Here is a 24,726-nt window from a genome sequence, read left to right on the forward strand (position 1 = left end):
AGGCTGATAGGTCCCTCGGATCTGATAGGCTGCTTCAGAGTCTTAAATGAAGTGGTTACGGAGATGGTGAAAGCACTGGCTATAGTCTTCCAAAATGTCCGAGATTTTAGAAAGGTCTCGGCAGACTGGAAAACCACAAATATCACACCCCTATTCAAGAATGGAGAGAGGTAGAAAGCAGAAAACTATAGGCCAGTCAGCTTAACACCTGTCATTGGGAAAATGCTGGAATCCATTATTAAGGACATTAATAGCAGAACAGTTAGAAAATCATAACACAATCAAGCAGAGTAAGCTTAGTTTTGTGATAGGGAAATTGTGTTTGACAAATTTGTTGCAGTTATTTGATGAATCAAGCAGGGTGAATAAAGGACAAAATAAATGTAATGTATTTGGATGACAAAAATTAGAAAAGGTGCCACATATATAGAACCCCTGCAGCACAGAAAGAGGCCATTCAGCCCATCAAGTCTGCACTGACCATAACCTCACCTAGGCCCTATCCCCATATCCACCCACTAATCCCTCTAACCTACAAATCTCAGGACACTAAGGGCAATTTTAGCATGGCCAATCAACCTAACCCACACATATTTGGACTGTGGGAGGAAACCAGAGCACCCAGAGGAGACCCATGCAGACATGAGGAGAATGTGCAAACTCCACCCAAGCCGGGAATCGAACCCAGGTCCCTGGAGCTGTGAAGCAGCAGTGCTAACCACTGTGCTACTGTTACTGCCTAAGATAATGGTATTGGAAGTGATAGGTTCGCAAGGACAGAAGATTGTCTAACAGACAGGAAATGGAAAGTTGGGACAAATAGATCTTTTCCAGGTTGGCAAATTGTAATCGGGATCAGATCAACTATTAATGGATTGCAGCACCATTGAAGATATTCAAGGCTAAGTTGGATGGATTTTTGATTGATAAGGAGGTCAAAGGTTATGGAGGGGCAGGCAGGAAAGTGAGTTAAGGCCACAATCAGATCAGCCAATATCTTATTGAAATGTAGGGGAAGATGGAGGGACTGAATGGCCTATTCCTATTCCTTTCTACCACAATCTTATTATATGCTTTGTTAACTACCCTCTCAATGTGTCCTGCTACCTTCAAAAGTCTATTCACATGAACCAATGTGTTTACCTGTCCCTGCACACTCTTTGGAACTGTGCCATTAAGTCTGTCTAGCATTCCCCCTACCTGTTCTGCTCAAATGCATGACCTCCAAACTTACCTATTAAATTCCAACGATAATTAACCAGATGGGATCTGTTTTTTGTGGACATATTTTCCACATTGTCAGGTAGGTGCCAGTGTTGCAGCTGTACAGGAACAACCTCGCTCTGGAAAATAGCTAGGAATATGGAGCACAAGTTTACAGCAATGCAGCCATTATGTTATTGGTGACTGTGTTCGCTTCTGTTTAGATTTTTGTTCTGGTTTGACTGCTGACATGTTGCTTTGAACATAACCTTCCCATTCATCCTTGGATGTTTGGTTCGTGACACAACCGATTTATTGTCTGTGGGAAGTTCTTTTGCTGCCCTTAGACTGAAACTAGGGAGTCACTGTTTCAAAATAAGCTGCTTAAAATGGAGATATAGTGAAATTTTTTCACTCAGAGGGTCTTGAGTCTTTGGAACTCTCTTCCTGAAAAGGTGATGGAAGTAGCGCCTTTGAATATTTTTAAAGCAGAGGTGGACAGATTCTTGCTACGCATAGGGGTGATAGATTATTGAGGGGTGGGCGGGTTACAGGTTTGTGGTTACTCTTAGATCAGCCATGTCATTATTAAAGGATGGAGCTGGCTCGAGGGGCTCAATGGCCCTCTTGTTTATGTGCTGTTCTGGAAGGAAAGAAGGTAGGTGCGTCCATGATCAGTAAACTAGGACAGATGCTGGAGGCGGGTAATACAAACGGAAAATGCCGGAGGTTTCAGTAGGTTTGGCAGTATCCATGGAAAATAGAAACAAGAGATCACACTTCAGGCTGATGGCCTTTCATGAGAGCTGAGAAAAGTCAATTTATCTCTAATCTGCAGCAACAATGTTGATTGTATCTAATATTATAATAGTATAATAAAATATTATATTTATAATCAAGGGTTATGGGACAACAAGAGAATGGGGATGAGAATCATATCAACCAGAAGAGAAAATGCTCTAAAATCTCAGCAGGCCTGGCAGCATCTGTAAGGAGAGAAAAGAGATGATGTTTCAAGTCCAGATGACTGTTACTGCCTAAAATGATGGTGTTGGAAGTGATAGGTTAGCAAGGACAGAGGATTGGCTGGCGGACAGGAAATGGACAGTTGGGACAAAAAGATCATTTTCAGGTCGGCAAATTGTAATCGGGGTCAGATCAACTATTTATGGATTGTAGCACCCTTGAAGATATTCAAGGCTAAGTTAGATGGATTTTTGATTGGTAAGGAGGTCAAAGGTCATGGAGAGGCAGGCAGGAAAGTGGAGTTAAGGCCACAATCAGATCAGCCAATATCTTATTGAAATGTAGGGGAAGGTGGAGGGACTGAATGGCCTACTTAAAAGTTCCTTAAAGGGTCATCAGGACTCGAAACATCAACTCTTTCCCCCCCTTACAGATGCTGCCGGATCTGCTGAGATTTTCCAGTGTTTTCTCTTTCGGTTTCAGATTCCAGTATCTGCAGTAATTTGCTTTTATCATATCAGCCATGTTGGAATGTCGGAGCAGACTCGATGGGCCGAATGACCTCATTCTGCTCCCATACCTTATGGTACCATTGTCTTATAGTCTTTATCTGTGGGGAATATGCCTGCAAAAGGAGCAAAAATCCCAATTAATCCGGCGAATCCTGTGAATGTGATAACTTCAGGTGTGGTCGATCCAATGGGGTAATTTGTGGAGGCAATTATACCGCAGAATGAATGAAGTGCCAAAGCTTTGAGCGAATGAAAATGGGGAAGGTGGGAAGAAGAACGACAGGCACAGTCTGTGATGGGGTGGAAGGGAGGACAGGTTAAATGGCTTTGATGCTCCAAAAACCACAGTGGGTGGGTGGTGGGTCACATAAAGAAATAAAGATGTGTCACGATGAGGTGTGAATGGCAGGACAGCAGCTGCCTGAATGCAAAGTAAAAGGAGTCGGAAGAAATGATAAAGAAAACAAACCAGCAAAACAATGCCATTTATCATTTAAAATGTTGAACTCAGTGATGAGTGCAGAAAGCTGTAAAGTGCCCAGTCAAAAGCTGAGGTGTTTTTCCTCAAGACAAGAGGTGCTTGTTTTCAATGTAGAAAGTAAGTCCACGGTTCACTGTTATTGGTTTTAAGACTGAACTCTCTTTATTTTCAGATGTAACGAAGGACGTATTGGTCAGTTTTGTGAATGCAACGTTGATGAAGTATTCAGTGATGACATTGTTACTTCGTGTCGAAAAGACGAGGCAGCTCCAATCTGCAGCAACAATGGGGATTGTATCTGTGGGCAATGTGTGTGCAAAAGAAGGGAAAATCCCGAAGAATTAATCTCCGGCAGATACTGTGAATGTAATAACTTCAGTTGTGACCGACACAATGGCTTGATTTGTGGAGGCAAGTATACAGCAGAATGAATGAGCTGCCATAATGTATTTCTTCATATGCTGATCCCTGGGCCAGAATGTTTATTTACAAACTCAATTCCACTCCTGAGAGTGCTTCACGTACAAAGTAGACTCTCAGTAACCTTGATATTCCTCAATATATGTACACATGAGATTCCCTGTTTGGGCAGGCAATCAATCAGGGAGCTCATACTCCCAGAGGCCAACTTTATGGGCCTCGCTGAGATCATTACTCCCTTCTTCCCCTAGGTCCGGGGAACCTTGGCAGTCGGCATGCCTCACGGGTCTCTTGCAGCGAGCTAGTCAAATATCAGCTGACTTCAGCAGGACTGGAAGACCAGGAGGGACTGTAAAATTCTGACTCTGGGCTTCCGAATTTATCTGTAATTTACCGCAGATGTTTGTTGCGCAAGTTGCCAAATGTCACTGGTTATGAAGGATGGTATAAAGAGCGAGGGACATGCAGATTCCTGGATTTTGCTGAGCCTAGCTGATAATTCAGTTTAGAAATTAAAAGTTTATTAGTGGCACAAGTAGGCTTACATTAACACTGCAATGAAGTTGCTGTGAAAATCCCCTAGTCGCCACACTCCGGTGCTTGTTCGGGTACACTGAGGGAGAATGTAGGCATGGCCAATGCACTTAACCAGCACGTCTTTTGGACTCTGGGAGGAAATCGAAGTACCCAGAGGAAACCCACACAGACACAGCGAGAACATGCAGACTCTGCACAGACAATGACCCAAACCGGGAATTAAACCTGGGTCCCTGGCATTGTGAGACAACAGTGCTAACCACTGTGCCACCGTGTTGCCCAGTTTGATGCTAACTTGGCATTTTCCTCCATATTGATTTTCACGGCAACTAATCCAGAAACAGGTTCTATGCAATTGCATTAGCTCAGCAGCAGAAGATGGAATAGATGTACTGAGCTCAGAGGAAATCAATGTTAGCTTGTGTGGTCAAACGTATGATACAGAATCTTGTGTCCCTCTTGACAATTAGAAAAATTATACCAAGAAGCCAAGCTGAACTGAAATAAGCTGCTGGATTTTTAAGCCTCCCTGCTGGTGTGTTTTTGGTCAGGGTCGGGTTGAGGTGGTGGGACGGGGGCATAGTGCGGTTTGTAAAACATGGCGACTGGTGAGCGCACCAACTTCCCATTGATTCCCAAATCAATATCCATAATACAATAGGTAGGTGGACGCCAAAAAAAAACTTTACTGTCCAATTACACTTGTTTAGAAGCCAATTGGCCCTTGAATATGAATCTTTCCATATCATACTGTAGCTGGCATGAGGAGGCCGGTGAGAGTCAGAATACCTTTGTTGAAAAGGTGGAATGGAGGCATGTCATTTTGGGGGGGACGTGCACTCTGCTCAAAGTCAATGAATACCATGGGCTATAAGGTCACTGCACTGATGGCATAGTGGCACAAGGGTGGCGCAGTGGCACAATAGTTAGCACTGCTGTTGCCAGGGACCCGGTTCAGTTCTGACCTTCGATGACTGACTGTGCGGAGTTTGCACGTTCTCCCCATGTCTGCGTGGGTTTCCTCCGGCTGCTCCAGTTTCCTCCCACACTCCAAAGATGTGTAGGTTAGATGGATTGGCAAATGCTAAATTGTTAAAGATTAGGTAGGTTAGGCAGATTAGCCCTGGTAAATATATGGAGTTACAGGGATAGAGTGGGAGAGTGGGTCTGAGTAAAATGCTCTTTTGGAGAGTCGGGGGACAGGCTCAATGGGCTGAATGGCCTGCCTTCTGCACTGTAAGGATTCTATGACAAGCTATGTGTGAATTTAACATGGAGAATTCTTTACACGTTACTCTGGATCTCAGTGACCTGAGCAAACATAACGCAAGTGGCCACGGAAGTCTATACTCACATTCACAATAGTAGGAACGTACTGAGAGCATACAGGAATCTCAGAGGGAATGCCATCATTCTTTTCGAAGAATGGTAGAATACACATCAAAGCAAGGAATGGTGATTTTTATTTATTCCCATGACAGATTTGCAGTGCAGAAGATTTTCTGATTGATGCTAAAACTTCCAAAGACACAGGCTGGAAAGATTGAAACATAAGAAACATAAGAAATAGGAGCAGGAGTAGGCCATCTAGCCCTTCGAGCCTGCCCCGCCATTCAATAAGATCATGGCTGATCTGTCGCTGCTCAGTTCCACTTTCCCGCCCTCTCCCCATAACCCTTAATCCCCTCTCTTATCAAAAACCCATCAACCCGCGTCTTAAAAATATTTAGCGAGGCAGCCTCCACCACTTCAACGGGCAGAGAATTCCAGAGATTCACCACCCTTTGAGTGAAGAAGTTCCTCCTCAACTCCGTTCTAAACCGCCCCCCTTTTATCTTGAGGCTGTGCCCCCTAGTCTTACCGTCTTTTTTGAGCGGGAAGAGTCTCTCCACCTCTATCCTATCCATCCCATTCATCATCTTATATGTCTCAATGAGATCTCCCCTCATTCTTCTAAACTCTAACGAGTACAAGCCCAGTTTATTCAGCCTCTCCTCAAAGCTCAACCCCTTCAACTCCGGTATCAGCCTAGTAAACCTCCTCTGCACTCCCTCTAAGGCCAAAATATCTTTGCGCAGGTGCGGCGCCCAAAACTGCACACAGTACTCCAGCTGCGGCCTCACCAATGCCCTAAAGAGCTGCAGCAAGACCTCCCTACTTTTATATTCAATCCCCCTCGCTATGAAGGCCAGCATCCCATTTGCCTTCCTGACCGACTGAACAAGCAGGTTTTCAATGTGGCAAATTCATTTTGCCCACAAGTTTTACCATCCTGCCACATTTTACGCGTTGGTGCACTGGCTTGCATTCATGCCTTGAATTAGTTAAAGTTCCAGAAACTACAAAAAGTACATAATTGAGTGTCTTACTGCAGTTTACAGGCTCAATTTTTGCTTTTAGAACCCATTATGAACAAAATCATATAATCTCTACATGGAAACACAGAAACTAGAAGCAGGAGTAGGCCATTCGGCCCTTTGAGCCTGCTTTGTTATTCATTTTGATCATGGCGGATCAGCAAATTTAATATCCTGATTTTCCCCCCTTCCTCCCTTAGCTCTTGATCCTTTTAGAGCTATATCTAATTTCTTCTTGAAATCAGACATTTTTGCTTCAACTACTTTCTGTGGGAATAAATTCCGTACATTCATCATCCTCTGGGTGAAGAAATTTCTCCTCACCTCAGTTCTAAAAGGTTTACTCCTTATCCACAAATTATGACCCCTAGTTCTGGGCTCCCCCACCATTGGGAACATTCTTTCTGAATCTACCCTGTCTGACCATGCTAGAATTTTATAAGTTGCTATGAGATCCCCTTTCACTCTTCTAAACTCCAGTGAACATAATCCGAACTGACTTAGTCTCTCCTCATATGACAGAACTGCCATCCCAGGAATCAGCCTGGTAAATCTCCACTGTACTCTCCCTATAACAAGGACATCCTTCCTCAGATGAGGACATAAGAACACAAGAACATAAGAAATAGGAGCAGGAGTAGGCCATCTAGCCCTTCGAGCCTGCCCCGCCATTCAATAAGATCATGGCTGATCTGTCGTGGCTCAGTTCCACATTCCCGCCCTCTCCCCATAACCCCTAATCCCCTTGCCTATCAAAAACCTATCAACCCTCATCTTAAAAATATTTAGCAAGGCAGCCTCCACCACTTCAACGGGCAGAGAATTCCAGAGATTCACCACCCTTTGAGTGAAGAAGTTCCTCCTCAACTCCGTTCTAAACTACCCCACCCTTATCCTGAGGATGTGCCCTCTAGTCCTACTGTCCTTTCTGAGCGGGAAGAGTCTCTCCACCTCTATCCAATCCATCCCATTCAACATCTTATATGTCTCAATGAGACCTCCCCTCATTCTTCTAAACTCTAACGAGTACAAGCCTAGTTTATTCAGCCTCTCCTCATAGTTCAACCCCCTCAACTCCGGTATCAGGACACCAAAATTACAAACAATACTCCAGATGTGGCCTCACCAACACCCTATACAACTGCAGCAAAACATCCCTATCTCTCTACTCAAATCATCTCGCTATGAAGGCCATACTATTTGCCTTCTTTACTGCCTGCTGTACCTGCACGCTTACTTTCAGTGAATGATACACTAGGTCTCGTTGAGTATCCATCTCTCTCAATTTACATCTGCCATACACATGGCCACACATTCAGTCTGCCCAAATCACGCCGAAGCATCTCTGCAACCCCCTCGCAGCTCACCTCCCACCCAACTTTATATCATTTGCAAATTTGGAGATAATACATTTAGTTCATTTTCCAAATCATTAATATATAATGTGAACAGTGCAGAAGGAGGCTATTCAGTCCATTGAGTCTGCATGAACTCTCTGAAAGAACATTTTACCCAGTCTGAGCCCCATAAACCCACACATTTATCATGGCTAATTCACCTGACCTGGCGTCTTTCGGACTGTGGGAGGAGACCGGAGCACCCAGAGGAAACACACGCAATTCCACACAGACTGTCACACAAGACCGGAGTTGAGCCTGAGTCCCTGATGCTATGAAGCAGCAGATCTAACCACTGTGGCACAGTGCAATGTTTCCAATCAGTTGAATCTTCCAGGAGATGTTATTTATCCGTGGCCCTGAAGTTAGTGGACTCTGGCTGGCTCACTGCTGCAGGGTTGACAACTCCTGGCTGTTTGTTCACTTTACGCATTCTTTTGAAAACCTGTATTTTTGTTAATATTATCTGTATTTTTTGGTTAATTTTATGCAATTGACTTGGAACAGTAAATGAAGTAAAGATTCATTTATTAGAGTAAGTTCCTTTTTAATGGCCCAAAAGTAACCCTTTATTTCAGCTAAACCATTGAAAGCATAATTGCAAAGGAGCTGGGAGGAAAGTTCTTCCAAACCAGATGATTAGAGTCAGAGTCTGTTGGTGGGCAGCGAGTTCCTGGTGGAAATTGGTTTGGACGTTACGTGTTCTTATGGTTGAAATTGGCACAGATGGAATTAACGGATGCCTCGGAGATCAACGGATACCAAAGCTGAACAATCAACATTAATCCAACCTTTTCAACATGCCCCAACAGTAAATGTGAGGACCTGGCCCCATAGGCTGCGGTATGAAGTCTGCTACAAGACCAACCCAACTTTCTACTCAATGACATCCACCTTCTCACACCCATCTTCAGTAGTAATCTACTTTATCAGTCATCACTGGCTACAACATTTCACTAACTTCTCAACATCTCCATTCCTTGAGCTACTTTTTGTGCCAGAACAGGACTTACAAAGGCTGGAATATACAGAGGCAGCACCAACAACTTTACTGATGGCTAAAATTTACTTTACAGACATATTTACATGGCAGTCCCTTGGTTCCATGTGATTTTTTTTTGCAAAAATATGAATTATTCATAAAATAACAGAAAGAAACATTTTAAGTTGTCATAATGGCATGATTCAATGACATTCACATAATCCACAGAGATCAAGAAGCACTCTGAGCTGCTTCAAGACACTAATGAGAACATTATAAACATTTTAATATTTTTGTTACAGAGAGTACAATGCTGTTCAAATTACACATATAGGTCAGGTCGCACTCTGAGTTGCATTAACAGGGTTACATTTATTGTATACTGTTAGGATTAAGTTTACAATCCAGGGGCCGCATGTGATTTACTGAACCACAGCTTTGGGAGGCTTGAACTGCAAAGCCAGTGTGGGCCTGGAGTTTATGGCTACCTTCTAAAAAAGCAATTATTGTAAGAGGTACAGTGTTAAAAATAAAATTTGCAGTAAATTTAGACAGAACAGAACTGATGTGCAAATATGTGTGGGTTAGGTGGATTGACTGTCGTAATTTGGCATGGTGGTGCAGTGGTTAGCGCTGCTGCCTCACAACATCAGGGATCTGGGTTCAATTCCCAGCTTGGGTCACTGAATGTGCGGAGTTTGCACATTCTCCCTGTGTCTGCATGTGTTTCCTCTAGAAGGTCTGTTTCCTCTCATAATTTGAAAGACATACTGGTTTGGCCATGCTAAATTCTCTCTCGGTGAACCTGAACAAGCGCCGGAGTGTGGCAACTAGGGGATTTTCACAGTAATTTCATTGCAGGGTTAATTTAAGCCAACTTGTGACACTTATTAATAAACTTTAAATTTTAATTTGCCCCTCAGCATCCCAAGAAATGTAGGTTTGATGAGATGAACCATGAGAAATGTGTGGGGTTACAGGAATAGGGCAGGGGAGAGGGCCTGCGTACAATACTCTGTCAGAGATCTGGTGCAGGCTCAATGAGCTGAATGACCTCCTTCTGTACTGTAGGGATTGTATGATTCTATGATGTGTGAGCTAATCTTATTGATTTTTGTTTGCAGGAAATGGCATTTGCAATTGTGGGAGATGTGAGTGCTTGCCAACTTTTACAGGCAATGCCTGTCAGTGTTCACTGGAGGTGGAATCATGTACAGCAGCCAATGGACAGATTTGTAACGGCAGAGGAGTATGTGAATGTGGTCGGTGCAGGTGCACAGGCATGTTTACAGGACCAACTTGCGAACAATGTCCAACTTGTCCTGCTGTCTGTACAATCCTTAAGTAGGTATTCAGTCAATTGCTGTATCTTATCTGTTTCTATGATAAATGTCATTGCTTAATTCCTTCGAAAAGAACTAGGTAATTGTCAGCTTAGGATGGGTTTGAAGACTTTTTGGATTTAGAGCCCTTGAGTGTGATAAACATTAATAATCTGTGTGGTATCTGAAAATTCACCTGAACTAATTCATGTGACCGCATATGCATCTAATTCATGCACATGCTCTTTTAAAGCCCTGAAATGTATCTGATTCACAAACGCACCACCCCCCAAATGCTGAGCTTTGATCGTAAAAGGGATGAGTTTTGACTTCATGATCCTAACTGGTGATCTTCCCCAGCCAGAGTGCAAAGACAGAAAGTTGCCCCTTGTGTGCAGTTTTGGTCTCCTTATTGTGTGCAGTTTTCATCTCCTTATCTGAGGAAGAATGTTCTTGCTCTAGAAAGAGTGTGAAGAAGGTTTACCAGACTGATTCCTGGGATGGCGGGATTGATATAAGAGGAGAGAATGAGTGGGTTAGGATGGTAAACACTGGAGTGTTGAAGAATGAGAGTGATCTCCTGGTAGCGGCACGGTTACACAGTGGTTAGCACTGCTGACTCACAGCACCAGGGGCCCAGGTTCAATTTCCAGCTTGGGTCACTGTCTGTGTGGAGTTTGTACACCCTCCCTGTGCCTCTGTGGAATTCCTCCAGGTGCTCCAGTTTCCACCCACAGTCTGAAAGACGTGCTGGTTAGGTACATTGGCCATTCTCCCTCAGTGTACCCAAACAGGCGTCGGAGGGTGGTGACAAGTAACTTCATTGCAGTGTTAATGTAAGCCAACTAGTGGCACCAGTCAATAAATAAAACCTGATAGAAACCTATAAAATTCTAACAGGACTAAACAGCGTAGATGCAAGATGGATGTTCCCAAGAACCAGGGTCACAGCCTGAGGTAACAGGGTAGATCGTTTAGGATAGACATGAGGAGAAATTTCTTCACCCAGAGAATGGTGAGCCTGTGGAAATCACTAGCACAGAAAGTAGTTGAGGCCAAAATCTTATGGCCTATTTTACCACTTTGATTCTAAGCTCTGGGCGGACTTGAAACTGGGAGTGTTTCAGATCTGACTTTTAGACCTGTTCTCAGGCACCCCCATACGCACTCAGCCTGAAAAAATAGCAGCGATTCTGAATCGCACTGCAGAAGCCTGTGGGTGGGGCTTAACGTACCCGAAACCCTGCAGCTTTGATCGGAACCTTCAACTCCGCACATGCAGTTAAATGGAAAATACTCCCCTGCTGCATTAGTCCCGGGCTGGGTAATGCCTCCCCCTGCCTCCCACAGACATTGCTTCACCCCCACAGCATAACTGCCCTTATCCCTCCACCCCCCCCCACTACCCAAACTGATTGCAGCCCCCTGCCCCCTTCCCCTGCCACCCATCACACACAGAGTGGCAGCGGACCCCCTGCCAATCACATGCAGAGTGACAGTGGACCCCCTCTTCCCCCCCAACTAATCCACACAGAGAGGCAGTGGACCCCCCCTCCCCACCACCAGACAGCCATCAGACCTGCCTCCCTCCCCACTGACCAGAGAGATATCTGACACACATCCCTCCCCCCCCACCACCAGAGAACCATCTGACCCACCTCCCTCCTTCCCCCCCCACCAGAGAGCCATCTGAGCCACCTCCCTCTCTCCTCCCCCACCACTGATCTGAGCCAGAAAGCCGCCAGAAGCTCTGAACTAACCTCCTCAGGAGCTGGAGCATTCGAATCAGACCTTTTCAGACCATATCTGTTTCGCACTGAATCTGGGTAAGCGAATGTGGTGGTAAAGGGGGAAGGGCTGGTAAGTTTGGGCATCGTAAGAACATAAGAAATAGGAGCAGGAGTAGGCCATCTAGCCCTTCGAGCCTGCCCCGCCATTCAATAAGATCATGGCTGACCTGAAGTGGATCAGTTCCACTTTCCCGCCCTCTCCCCATAACCCTTAATCCCCTTGTCTATCAAAAACCTATCTACCCGTGACTTAAATATATTCAGCGAGGTAGCCTCCACCACTTCAATGGGCAGAGAATTCCAGAGACTCACCACCCTTTGAGTGAAGAAGTTTCTCCTCAACTCCGATCTAAACTGCTCCGCCCTTATTTAGAGGCTGTGCCCTCTAGTCCTGCTATCCTTTCTAAGCTGGAAGAGCCTCTCTACCTCTACCCTATCTATCCCCTTCATAATCTTATACGTCTCTATAAGATCCCCCCTCAGCCTTCTAAACTCCAACGAGTACAGACCCAGTCTATTTAGTCTCTCTTCATAGGCTAACCCCCTCATCTCCGGTATCATAGAACATAGAACATTACAGCGCAGTACAGGCCCTTCGGCCCTCGATGTTGCGCCAACCAGTGGAACCAATCCAATGACCCTCTAACCTAAACTATTCCAATGTTATCCATATGCCTGTCTACTGACCATTTGAATGCCCTTAAAGTTGGCGAGCCCACAACTGCTGCAGGCAGGGCATTCCACACCCTTACTACCCTCTGAGTAAAGAACCTACCTATGACAGCCGTCCTTTAATTACCACCCTTAATTTAAAGCTATGTCCCCTCATGTTAGCCATCACCATCCGAGGAAAAAGGCTCTCACTGTCAACCCTATCCAATCCTCTGATCATCTTGAATGCCTCAATTAGGTCACCTCATAACCTTCTTCTCTCTAATGAAAATAACCTCAAGTCCCTCAGCCTTTCCTCATAAGGCCTTCCCACCATGCCAGGCAACATCCTGGTAAACCTCCTCTGCACCCTTTCCAATGCCTCCACATCTTTCTTATAATGCAGCGACCAGAACTGTACGCAATACTCCAAGTGTGGTTGCACCAGAGTTTTGTACAGTTGTAACATGACCTCACAGTTCTGAAATTCAATCCCTCTACCAATAAAAGCTAACACACCGTACACCTTCTTAACAACCTTAGTTGGCATCCTGGGTGCCAACTTTCATGTACCCTGAGATCTCTCTGCTCTCTTCACTTCTCTGCACTCCCTCCAAGGCCAATATATCCTTCCGCAAATGCGGCAACCAAAACTGCACAGTACACCAGATGCAGGCTCACCAGTGCCCTGTACAGTTGCAGCAAGACCTCCCTACTTTTATATTCTATTCCCCTCGCTATAAGGGCCAACATTCCATTCGTCCGGCCCATTAAGTCAATTTAAATGCATGCAAATGCATTTAAATTGACATGGTGCCTGTTTGGGTTGCAGTCCCGGTGGTGGCCATTTTCGGCCATTGGTAAAGGGGGAACGGGCGTGGAGGCGGGCACGGATCATGCTCCTTGCCTCCCGCCCGACTTTACCAAGTTTTAGCACCGGAAAACAGGCGCAATTTGATGGTAAAATCAGGCCCTATGTGTTTTCAAGAAGCAGTTAGATATTGCCCTGGGGGGAAAGGGGATCAAAGGATGGGAAGGTGGGATCAAGCAACTGAGTTGGATGATCAGCCATGATCATAGTGAAGGGCAGATAAGGCTCGAAGGGCCGAGTGGCCTCCTGTTGCTTCTATTTTCAATGTTTCGATGAGTTCTTTCCGCTGTAGTTGAATCTGCGTCTTAACTGATTCACAGGGATTGTGTCCTGTGCAAAGCCTTTAACAAAGGGCCCAAGAAAGATGCCTGCGATCAGTGCGAGTTTGAAGTAACTCTAGTGGAACGGCCTGATCAGTTGTCACAGCGATATTGCAGCTTCAGAGACGTGGACAGCGGCTGGTTCTGCTTTTCATATGCTGTTAACGACCAGGGGGTTCCAGAAGTTCGTGTTGTTAAAACACCAGGTGAGAACGCGTATTCTGAAATATAGCAACAGGGTGATTATTCCGAGTCTATGATATCCAAAGGCGTGCTTGGGAATCTTGTCGTTTCGGGAAGGAGAAAAGAAACTTCTCAGACCAAGCTTGTTTGAATGTTCTTCAATAAATTTTAGCTTTAATTATCAGCAGTGGGATGATGGTTGATGTACTGCTGAGGTGGGACAATTGACACAGACTCTCACAGGCCATGACTTTAAATCAATAATTCCAATAATTCCCATATATCTTATGTTGTGGATAGAAATAGATTTTGTTGCTCTGCTTTAGAATTTATACACTGATGCTTCTTCTAGTCTTCCAGCCTTGTCTGTAAGAAATAAGCAAATAGGAACAAGTAGATTGAGTGCAATAAAGTTTAACATTTATTTTATTAGTGTCATAGTTTATACTGCCAACTATTCAACCATAGTAGCTTTTACACAAAAGGATTGCACTGCATTGCTTTTTGCAAACTTATTTATTCATGGGATGTGGAGTTTGCTGACTAGTGAACATTTATTGTCCATCCCTTATTGCCCTTGAAAAGGTGGTAGTGAGCTATCTTTTTGAACTGCTGTAGTCCATGCAGTGTGGGTATAAGATGCTGTTAGGAAAGGAGTTGCGGGGGATGGGGGGGTTGGGTGTGGCATTCCAGGATTTTGACCTAGCAACAGTGAAGGAATGATGATATAGTTCTAAGTCAGGATGGTATGTGCCTTGGAAGGGAACTTGCAGGTGGTGCTCTTCCCATGTACCTGTTGCTCTTCTCCTTCCTCCGGGTGAAATATTTCATGGCTTTGGATGGTGCTGCTGAAGGAGTCTTGACAAAGGATTATCTGGGCTTAAAACGTCAACTCTTTTCTCTCCTTACAGATGCTGCCAGTTGTGCTGAGGTTTTCCAGCATTTTCTCTTTTGGTTTCAGATTGTGCAGTCCGCAGCTGGGTCTCCCAGGCCCAGAGCAGCTTGCAGTCTTTCTCTAAGGCCTTGTGCTGTCTGAAAGACATCAGCCTTTCACCGACCACGCGGCAGCTACTGGAAGCTTCACAAAAGAAATACATCATGCTGTGGGTACCACTGAGTTATTTTCCTCTGCAGTAGGAGTCTTGAAGCAGACACCATCAAAATTCAAAGCAGGGTGCTAGCAGGGTTGTGTGATTGTCCCCATACTATTCGCACCCTAAGGTAGGGAGGGACATGTTTGGCACAACTTTGCGGGCCAAAGGGCCTGTGTTGTGCTGTAGTTTTTCTGTGTTTCTGTGTAACCTACCTGACGGTGGTTTTTCATCTCATCAAAGATCAACTGCCTACTGGTGTGGCGTTTACTTGGAAAACTCATTCACCTCAATTGCCTTTGTGTCAAAACATGCATGATCTACAGTTGGCAGATGACTGCATTGTCATTGCCCACTCTGTACCAGTTTTGGAAGACATTCTCGATCTTGTCAATTCTGCAAACAAGAAACTCAGCCTGTCCTTGAATGTTGCCAAAGTAAAACTCTTATATCAACCCACACCTGGTCAGCCAAACATTCCACCTCCAGGAGAGGCTGTGGAACATGCTGAGTACTTCCCATACTCTGCCAGCCACCTGTCCAAAGGCCTCCGTTGACAAGGAGATCCAACACTAGATAAACTGCACCATCTCAACCTTCCCTAAACTAGGGCAGCGAGCGTTTAACAGCAAAGACCTCTGCAAGGCAACATAAGTTGTAGTGTACAGAGCAGGAGTTCATTACCATCTTCCTGTCCGGCACTGTGACCTGGATTATATCAGAAACACAGAAGAGCACTCGGGAAATTCCACCAGCAATGCCTTTGCAGCTTCCTCCAGATTCAATGGGAGAGGCGCCAGTGTCCTTCCACAAACATTCAGGCAAAATTCAGAGTCAGCGTGGTCAGTGGCAAGAAGACCCATGGCAGAAACTCACAATCGTAAGTTGACATCAACTTTGCATTGAAGGGTGAAAGCCAATGATGATTGGGTTAACACTGTGTAGGAACATTGGGATAGGCAGAGGCACACAGAAGACAGGCATCAAGGCAATTAGTTTACTTTTTCTACTTTTCATACAGTCTGGTAAGATTTCAGGGGCGATTCTCCCAGCGCAGTGAGCCAGGAGACTCAAGCGAAGGCCGTGTATCGGCTTCCCGCTGGGCACCGTGGCCTCCACATGTCTCTGGCCACTGGATTTCGGCACCATCAACTCTGCACTCAAAAGTGGCATGGAGTTATATAAATTGTTTAAATGATTATTTCAAATCATTATCGGACCCGGGACTGAAATCTCCAGGCCCATTAGCCTCTCCGCCTCCTCCCCAGGGGTGTTTCACTCCAGTGGGGTTTACAATAGCTCTCCACTAGTTGGAACCGACAGCCTAACCTCACTGGAGTGAAGAGTGGCCATGGAGGCCCTCCAGGAGATTGGGGGTAAGGGGGGACTGATAACCTTGCACTGACTAATAGGGAAAGTGACAATGCCTGGGGGCATCTTGGCACTGCCCACCAGGCATTGGGGCCATATGGCGTGGGACCTAGAAGGGCAGGGCCTCTGGAGGTGAGATCAGTGGGGGTGGGAGATCCACTGCCACTCTGCACTTGACAGTGACAGAGGCCAGAGATCAGGGCTGGCCTTTGGTATGGGAGGAGGGTCTGGCTTGCCGGGGGTTGATCGGAACTGCCAGTGGGAGATTGGGACTGCTGGTGTGGTGGATGGGGAGATTGGGGTGGGCCGGGGGTGTGTGTCAAGGCACGTACTGACACATTGGAAGGCTAGCAATCAGGGCTTGGAGGTGTTGCATGATCAGTAATGTGAGGCTCGTGGGACTGGCCAGCCATTGGGAGGCTGGCAGTGTGGGGTTACTGTACATGCGCTGATCTCTGCTCTGATAGATTATATCCAGTGGCCTGCTCAGCACTATGCTGCTGGTATCTCCAGTGGGAATAGGGCCTGTCCACTGATGTTTAATGATATTCATGCTAGTGCACTCTGCAGTGCACAAAGTATGGGAGATTCGTTTTGAAAGTCTCGCTGAAAGAAACAATGGGATTTACTCCAGTATTTAGAAGAATCCCACTCTTTGTTAATGACTTTGCTTTGGAATATTTATTTTGTGGTGACATGTATTTTTGTGTTGTGATTAGATTCTGAGGGTCAATGACGGGTGAAGGTATAGTGTACGGCTGTTGATCAATCAGAATTGGGGTTGTGGGTATTGGTAAATTTGTGATTGCAGCAGTATGACAGCTTCCATTGTGGGTGTTATTATTGAATGAGACAGTGATCCTCACTGAGGTTCACGGAGAAAAATTACTCCATGATCAACCTACATCAATATGACCTTTTGTTAGGAGCCTTTCTTCCCACCCATGCCCTCCTCCTCCCTCTTCCAGCATCTTGCCCTTCTCTGTTTTACCTCTATTCATTCTGCAAGCTATATTGTATCCCAGATGGAAATGGTTATGAGTGCATTCATGTCTGGTGCAGGAGCTAAAGTTAGCAAAAAAGTCTTTCAGCGCATAAAACATCATTTCCTGTAGACCGTTAAAGCAGCTATAGGAAGAACCAAATTTTTTAAAAGTTGATTCAACAGCCAGAAGAAATGGACCAGCAGCAATGAGCCTGTGAGCAGTTGAAGATCCCATTGATTAGTGTTGGTGAGCATTCATTCCTGCTGCTGAATGTGTGTTCAGTTGCATTAGGTTAAAAGAGGACACTAGCTGGGCTTTCACAGTTACCTTCACAATGACACCAATGCTGGCAAGAGGGCCAACTGACCTTTTCTGTGTAATTCTGTTGGCCATTCACTATGCACTGTCTGCAGGTGTTGCCAATACCATTTCAGAGGCTGAAGAGCTTTCATAGCATCTGAATAAAACTTTGTGGCAAACATCCCACAGCTGACAGCCTGTGGTGACACATAAGGTACATTGGTAACTCACAGGTTGATAGAATCAAATAATTTTACCACACGGGAAGTGACCATTCAGGCTATCAGGTTCCTACGAAAATACTACCCGTTTAGTGCCACTCTCCTGTTCTTTCCCTGTAGCATTGCAAATCATTCATTTTCAAGTGTACATTTAATTCTCTTTCAGATGTTACCAATACATCTGGTTCCCCCCCACCCTTTCACACAAGACATTCTAGATTGGTCTCTATCAGGAAGGATTTATTAGTCTTATAGGAGAAGCAATGAATCTTCACTGGATTGATTCCTGGGATGAGAAATTTCATAAAATCACTACAGTGCAGAAGGAAGCCATTCAGCCCATCAAGTCTGTACTGACTCTGTGACAGAGTATTTGACCTCCCACACCCCACCCCACACAGCTACTATGGCTAATTCATCTAACCTACACATCCTGGGAAACTAAGTGTCAATATTTACCATGGCCAATCCACCTAACTTGCACATCTTTGGACTGTGGGAGGAAACTGGAGCACCCGGAGGAAACCCACGTGGACAGGGAGAGAATACAAAGAACAAAGAACAACACAGCACGGGAAACAGGCCCTTCGGCCCATCGAGCCCGCGCCGCCATTTTAACATTGTGCTTTTCCTCTTCCACTCTTGACCCATGTCTATGCTTATGGCACCCACATTGGAAACCAGATTGAGGGGGGAATAATTTAGGGACAATTTGTTACACCAATCAGCTTAAGAGCACATCTTTGGGGTGTGGGAGGAAACCGGAGCACCTGGAGGAAACCCACGCAACCACAGGGAGAATGCGCAAACTCCCACAGACACAGGCCCAAATCCATGTATCTGCACAGCTAGCAGTGCTAGTCACTGAGCTGTCGTGGTGCCAATCTGCTGGTCCAGTTTAAGCGTACACAAATGATGCAAAGTACTAGGCTACTCTCGAAACATTTAAGAGCAGCCCACGCATGACCCACCGTGTGCATGCCCCTCGTTAGACAACAAGGTGGACAGATGCACCTTTTACTCCACAGGTGTGTCTGTCCACCTTGTTGTCTAACGAGGGGCTATCTTTTGAGCTCTAGAAAAATCCAAGGATTTGATTTGATTTAATTTGATTTTGATTTGATTTGATTTATTATTGTCACATGTATTAGCATACAGTGAAAAGTATTGTTCCTTGCGCGCTATACAGACGAAACATACCATTCACAGAGAAGGAAAGGAATGTAGTGTTACAGTCATAACTAAGGTGTAGAGAAAGGTCAACTTAATGCAAGGTAAGTCCATTCAAAAGTCTGACAGCAGCAGGGAAGAAGCAGTTGTTTGGTTGATTGATACGTGACCTCAGACCTTTGTATCTTTTTCCTGGCGGAAGAAGGTGGAAGAGAGAATGTCCGGGGTGCGTGGGATCCTTAATTATGCTGGCTGCTTTACTGAGGCAGCGGGAAGTATAGACAGAATCAATGGATGGGAGGCTGGTTTGTTAGGATATGAGGATTGAACGGAAAAGTAGAGTTTGTTTCAAAGTTTAACCATGATCTTACTGAATGGTAGAACAGGTTAGAGGGGCTAAATAGCCCATTCCTTTTTATCTTGTTATACAGACTGATATCTAAAACATGGAAAATGCATCACAGAATGTTACACAAATGAGGGGAGAAGACTCAATGCGTGACCCTAGGTGCAATGTCCCCTTGAACAAATCATCTCTCAAGAAAAAAATACTTAGATCTCATTTAAAGTTGCAAGACTGCCTGTGATAAATATTTGGGCCCCTGTGTGCCCTGAAATGTAGCCTGCACTGTTTACTGATTTCAACAGTACCCTAGACCTAAACGCCCTCCCCAATAGTTCAGAGGCCTTTTCTTCAAAGATGGTTAGCTCTTTTAACTGAAGGAAGATTTGTGTTCCCAGTAATGTTAGAGGATGATCAATATGTTATTCCAGTGCAGCTCTAGTGCAAAAAGGAAAACTGACTGGTCTGTCAGCTTGGCTGCCCTTGTCTGGTCTTTGAACGTTTTTCTGCGCTGTCTCCTGCTCTGGGGTTGAAATAGGTGGTACTCAGTGCCATTGGCACCTCCTTTTGGCGGGGAGGGTGGGTGGTAGGGGAGAACCCAGCAGCCTTTCTACTTTTGAAGCACGTCCTTGAGTAAAGTGTGAAGGTCAAAGTCAATTTTTCTTTCCCCTTTCCGTGAACTATGTCTTTTTTTTTGGTTCCTTCTGGCAGCTCCTGCATTTGAAGCCTTTCTCCCAAAGTCTCGAAGATTCGCTGCAAAGACCTCTCTAAGTGTGCAATCCAGCATTCAGTGTTATCGGTCCTCATCTGCTGCTCCCTGTCTGCTCTGTTCTTCTCAATTACTTCATGCTTCTCAAAGCAGCTGGAACCAAAATCCATCCCACACCTGCTCAGTAATCCCATTCTACACAGGACGTTAATGAGCTTTTAAATGAGCTGGCTCCATCAATTGCAGCAAGGCCAACATACACTACATCAGTGGATAGACGTGCCAATTCTGAAGTGCCATGTGCTAAAGCCCCTGTATATTTTAAGAACCAGCATTATTCTTCTATAGGAGATTTGATAGCCACAAATTACCTTGCAGGAATGAAACCATGACCAGGCAGGGGATGACACTAGCCCATTGCACTGATGATGTGCTGATGCCTGGTTTGCTCAGACTAAGATAGAGTAAAGGATCAGGGTAGCCAATGAGGTTAAACCAAGGCTTTACCTGATGCAATTTTTCAAACACTTCTTGACCTTTTAGAAATCATAGAAACCCTACAGTGCAGAAGGAGGCCATTCGACCCATTGAGTCTGCACCGACTACAATCCCACCCAGGCCCTCCCCCATATCCCTACATATTTACCCGCTAATCCCTCTAACCTATGCATCTCGGACTCTAAGGGGCAATTTTTTTTAGCATGGCCAATCAACCTAACCCACATATCTTTGGACTATCGGAAGAAACCAGAGCACCCGCTGGAAACCCACACAGACATTAGGAGGATGTGCAAACTCCACACAGACAGTGACCCAAGCCGGGAATCGAACCCAGTTCCCTGGAGCTGTGAAGCAGCAGTGCTAACCACTGTGCTATTGTGCTGCTCTTAGCTAAAATGAAACATCAGATCAAGCCCGGGAGTGGGTGCAATGGCTCATCCTGTCAGCTTGGATCTTGTTTGATCAAACCCAAGATGGGATGCAATGTCTTGTCTTCAGCTTGGATCTAGTTCTCCCCTGTGTCTGCGAGAGTTTCCTCTGGGTGTTCAGTTTCCTCCCATATTGCAAGAATGTGTAGGTTAGGTCAATTGGCCATGCTAAATTTGTTTTTTTTTTGATTAGAAGTAAAGTACTGAAAGGTACCCAAGAAAACATTCACCGTGTTTACTCTACACAGGTTATTCTTTTCATTGTCAAAATTTGTCACTCCCTCAAAACAAGGATGACATCTATTAGGCATCATAAGACCATAAGAGCCAGGAGCAGGTATAGGCCATCTGGTCCTCGAGCCTGCTCCGCTATTCAATAAGATCAAGGCTGATCTTTTCATGGACTCAGCTCCACTTACCTGCCCGCTCACCATGACCCTTAATTCCTTTACTGTTCAAAAATTTATCTTTCCTTGCCTTAAAAACATTCAATGAGGTAGCCTCAACTGCTTCACTGGGCAGGGAATTCCACAGATTCACAACCCTTTGTATGAAGAAGTTCCTCCTCAACTCAGTCCTAAATCCCCCTTATTTTGAGGCCATGTCCCCTTGTTCTAGTTTCACCCGCCAGTGTGGAAACAACCTCCCTGCTTCTAATCTATTCCCTTCATAATCTTATATATTTAAATCTTATTTGGTAGCACATTGGTTAGCACTGCTGCTTCACAGCTCCAGGGACCTCGGTTCGATTCCCGGCTTAGGTCACTGTCTGTGTAGAGTTTGCACATTCTCCTTGTGTCTGCGTGGGTTTCCTCGGGGTGCTCTGGTTACCTCCCACTGTCCAAAGATGTGCGGGTTAGGTTGATTGCCCTTAATGTCCTGAGATGTGCAGGTTAGAGGGATTAGTGGGTAGATATGTAGGGATATGGGAATAGCGTCTGGGTGGGATTGTGGGCAGTGTGGACTCGATGGGCCGAATGGTCCCTTTTTTACTGTAGGGTTTCTATCATGTTTCTATAAGATCTCCCCGCATTCTTCTGAATTCCAATAAGTATAGCCCCAGTCTACTCAGTCTCTCCTCATAAGCCAACTCTTTCAACTCCAGAATCAACCTAGTGAAACTCCTCTGCACCCACTCCAGGGCCAGTATATCCTTTTTCAAGTAAGGAGACCAAAGCTGTGTACAGTACTTCACGTGTGGACTCACCAGCACCTTATACAGCTGCAACATAACCTCGCTGTTTTTAAACTCCATCCCTCAAGTCATGGATATGCTGGAGGTCCCCATGGCTCCCAGCCCCTTGTGGTTGTAAAGATTCAATTATGACCCCCTACTGGCAGTGGGTTACGAATGGCTTCCGTGACTAGGCTGAGGTAGAAAATAAAAAAAAGTTGGTGCAGTCACACAACTTTACTCAACAGCCACCTGAATAAAAGAGGGTGTGCAATCCATTGCAAAGGATGGTTGCTGCCATATTGTCATACAAGATACACAGGAAGGTAACAAATGTTGCCGGACATCCAAGTCTCTGGACTACTTTCCAAAAACATTTGTGGCTGATGCAGTCAAGGGCACATTAACAGAACCATAGAATCCCTGCAGTGCAGAAGGAGGTCATTTGGCACATCGAGTGCACACCAACTCTCTGAAAAAGCATCTTACCCAGGCCCACCCCCTCTGCCCTCAATTCAATAACCCTGTGCATTTACCATGACTAATCCATCTAACCTACCCATCTTGGGACACTAAGGGGTAATTCAGCATGGCCAATCCACCTAACCCGCACATGTTTGGAATGTAGGAGGAAACCAAAACCTGGAGGAAACCCACACGGACACGAGAGAACGTGCAAACTCCACACAGACAGTCACTCATGGCCAGAATCAAATCTGGGTCCCTGGTGCTGTGAGGCAGCAGTGCTAATCGCTATGCCATCAAGTCACTTTTAATAAAAGTCACCCTTTGCATTGCCCCAGACACTTTCCTTGAATTTGTTGAGTGACAAAGATCCCCCAGAAGGCCTGAAACCACACTGTGTTGCTGGAAGCATGTCTTTATTTATGTGTAGGAGACTGTTCAAGACGAAATGTGTGAGAATCCCACAAGTTGATTTGTCACCTTTCCTGAAAAGTGAGGCAATGATGACATTGTGGAAGTCCAGAGGTAGGACTCGTCTTTGCAGATTTTGAGAGTTTGAGTGAGTGTGCAAGGCCAGCAGTTTCATAGATCTTTGCAAGAATGTTGTCAAAAACCACACCCCTATTTTTCATCTGTTAGATGCCAGCAAGCATTGGCAATTTATCAAAATGTGATCCCTCAAGCTGTTGAGGATTTGTGTTGATTGTTCTGTCTGATTTTGTTGTCGCCAGATTGAGAAGGTTCCAGCAGTGCTTTTCTCAAATGGCTCAGATAGTTGTAATGTCTCTGGGCGTGCTCCATAAATGGAACTGATGGACTGCATCCAGGATTTCCTTGACCTTCTCTACCACTACCACCCTCCCACCTCCCCCCACACCCACCTCCCCCACCACACACACACACACACACACACACACACACACACACACACACACACACACACACACACACACACACACACACACACACACACACACACACACACACACACACACACCACTTACTCTTGATGACAAGCATCATTCCCTGAGCTTTGGATTTGAGTAGAACGTGCTCGCCTCCTAACAGCACTGTGGCTGTACCTACACCACATAGACCGGATCAATTTCAGAAGGTAACTCACCTCCACTTTCTTAGGGATTAGGGATGGGCAACAAATACTGGTCTAGCCAGCAATGCCCACATCCCATGAACAAATAATTAAAAATCTTGTTGTCATGTAGGACAGTCTTGGCATGTGATGAAGGCTTGGCATGTCCAAGCACGAATTTTGCATATTTATCATTCTCATCAAACTAGTTTTAGTTCTTGTGAGATTCAAACTTAATGAGCTGGGTGAATGTCTCTCACGTTGCATATATTATCTTGTTCCAAAACCCTTCCACATCGGCTTCATTGGAGCCTGAGAGAGGAAGACAGGAAGATAGTTGCACGTGGAATTGTTTTTTATCTCCTGGAGAATGTGGGAATTAAATCTTCTGGAATTCTTTGAGGATCTTTTGTGTTTTGGCACTAGGCATATGCAAGTGTACAAGTCTGTGGTCTGTCCAGAAGTCGTTTGTATTTGATCTCCCCGCTCCTCCTTTCCTGGTGGTGCCCTCCCGGGCGGTGTAGTTGTGTCCACGTCTGTTATTAAAATCTCCCAGTAGGATCGGTTCTGGATGGCTGCCAGTACACAACCCAGATCTACAGAAAAGAGTTTGGTCAGTAGAATTGAATGTGAGAATGTAAACACTGTTGATTTTTAAAAAAATAATTAGTGGGGCAAAGGCATTGTTGGCTGGGCCAGCATTTATTGCCCATCCCTGAGGGCATTTAAGAGTCAACCACATTGCTGTGGCTCTGGAGTCACGTGTAGGCCAGACCAGATAAGGATGGCAGATTTCCTTCCCTAAAGGACATTAGTGAACTAGATGGGACTTTTTGACAATCAACAATGATTTCATGGCCATCAGTAGTTCCTTAATTTCAATTT

General features: G+C 45.2%; 1 protein-coding gene across 1 annotated transcript in view; it reads left to right on the top strand.

Annotated features, from left to right (window-relative positions):
* LOC145361580 (integrin beta-1-like) overlaps window positions 1-24,726 on the top strand; it is a 93,282-nt gene that overhangs the window by 57,382 nt on the left and 11,174 nt on the right. Inside the window, exons 11-13 of the mRNA XM_080217423.1 lie at window positions 3,335-3,573; window positions 9,980-10,199; window positions 13,810-14,015. Of these exons, the coding sequence (XP_080073549.1) occupies window positions 3,335-3,573; window positions 9,980-10,199; window positions 13,810-14,015 (665 nt within the window). The remainder of the gene's footprint in view (window positions 1-3,334; window positions 3,574-9,979; window positions 10,200-13,809; window positions 14,016-24,726) is intronic.

Source organism: Carcharhinus amblyrhynchos, chromosome 2 (genome assembly GCF_965287045.1).
Source record: "Carcharhinus amblyrhynchos chromosome 2, sCarAmb.v2.hapA, whole genome shotgun sequence".
Taxonomy (NCBI): Eukaryota; Metazoa; Chordata; class Chondrichthyes; order Carcharhiniformes; family Carcharhinidae; genus Carcharhinus; species Carcharhinus amblyrhynchos.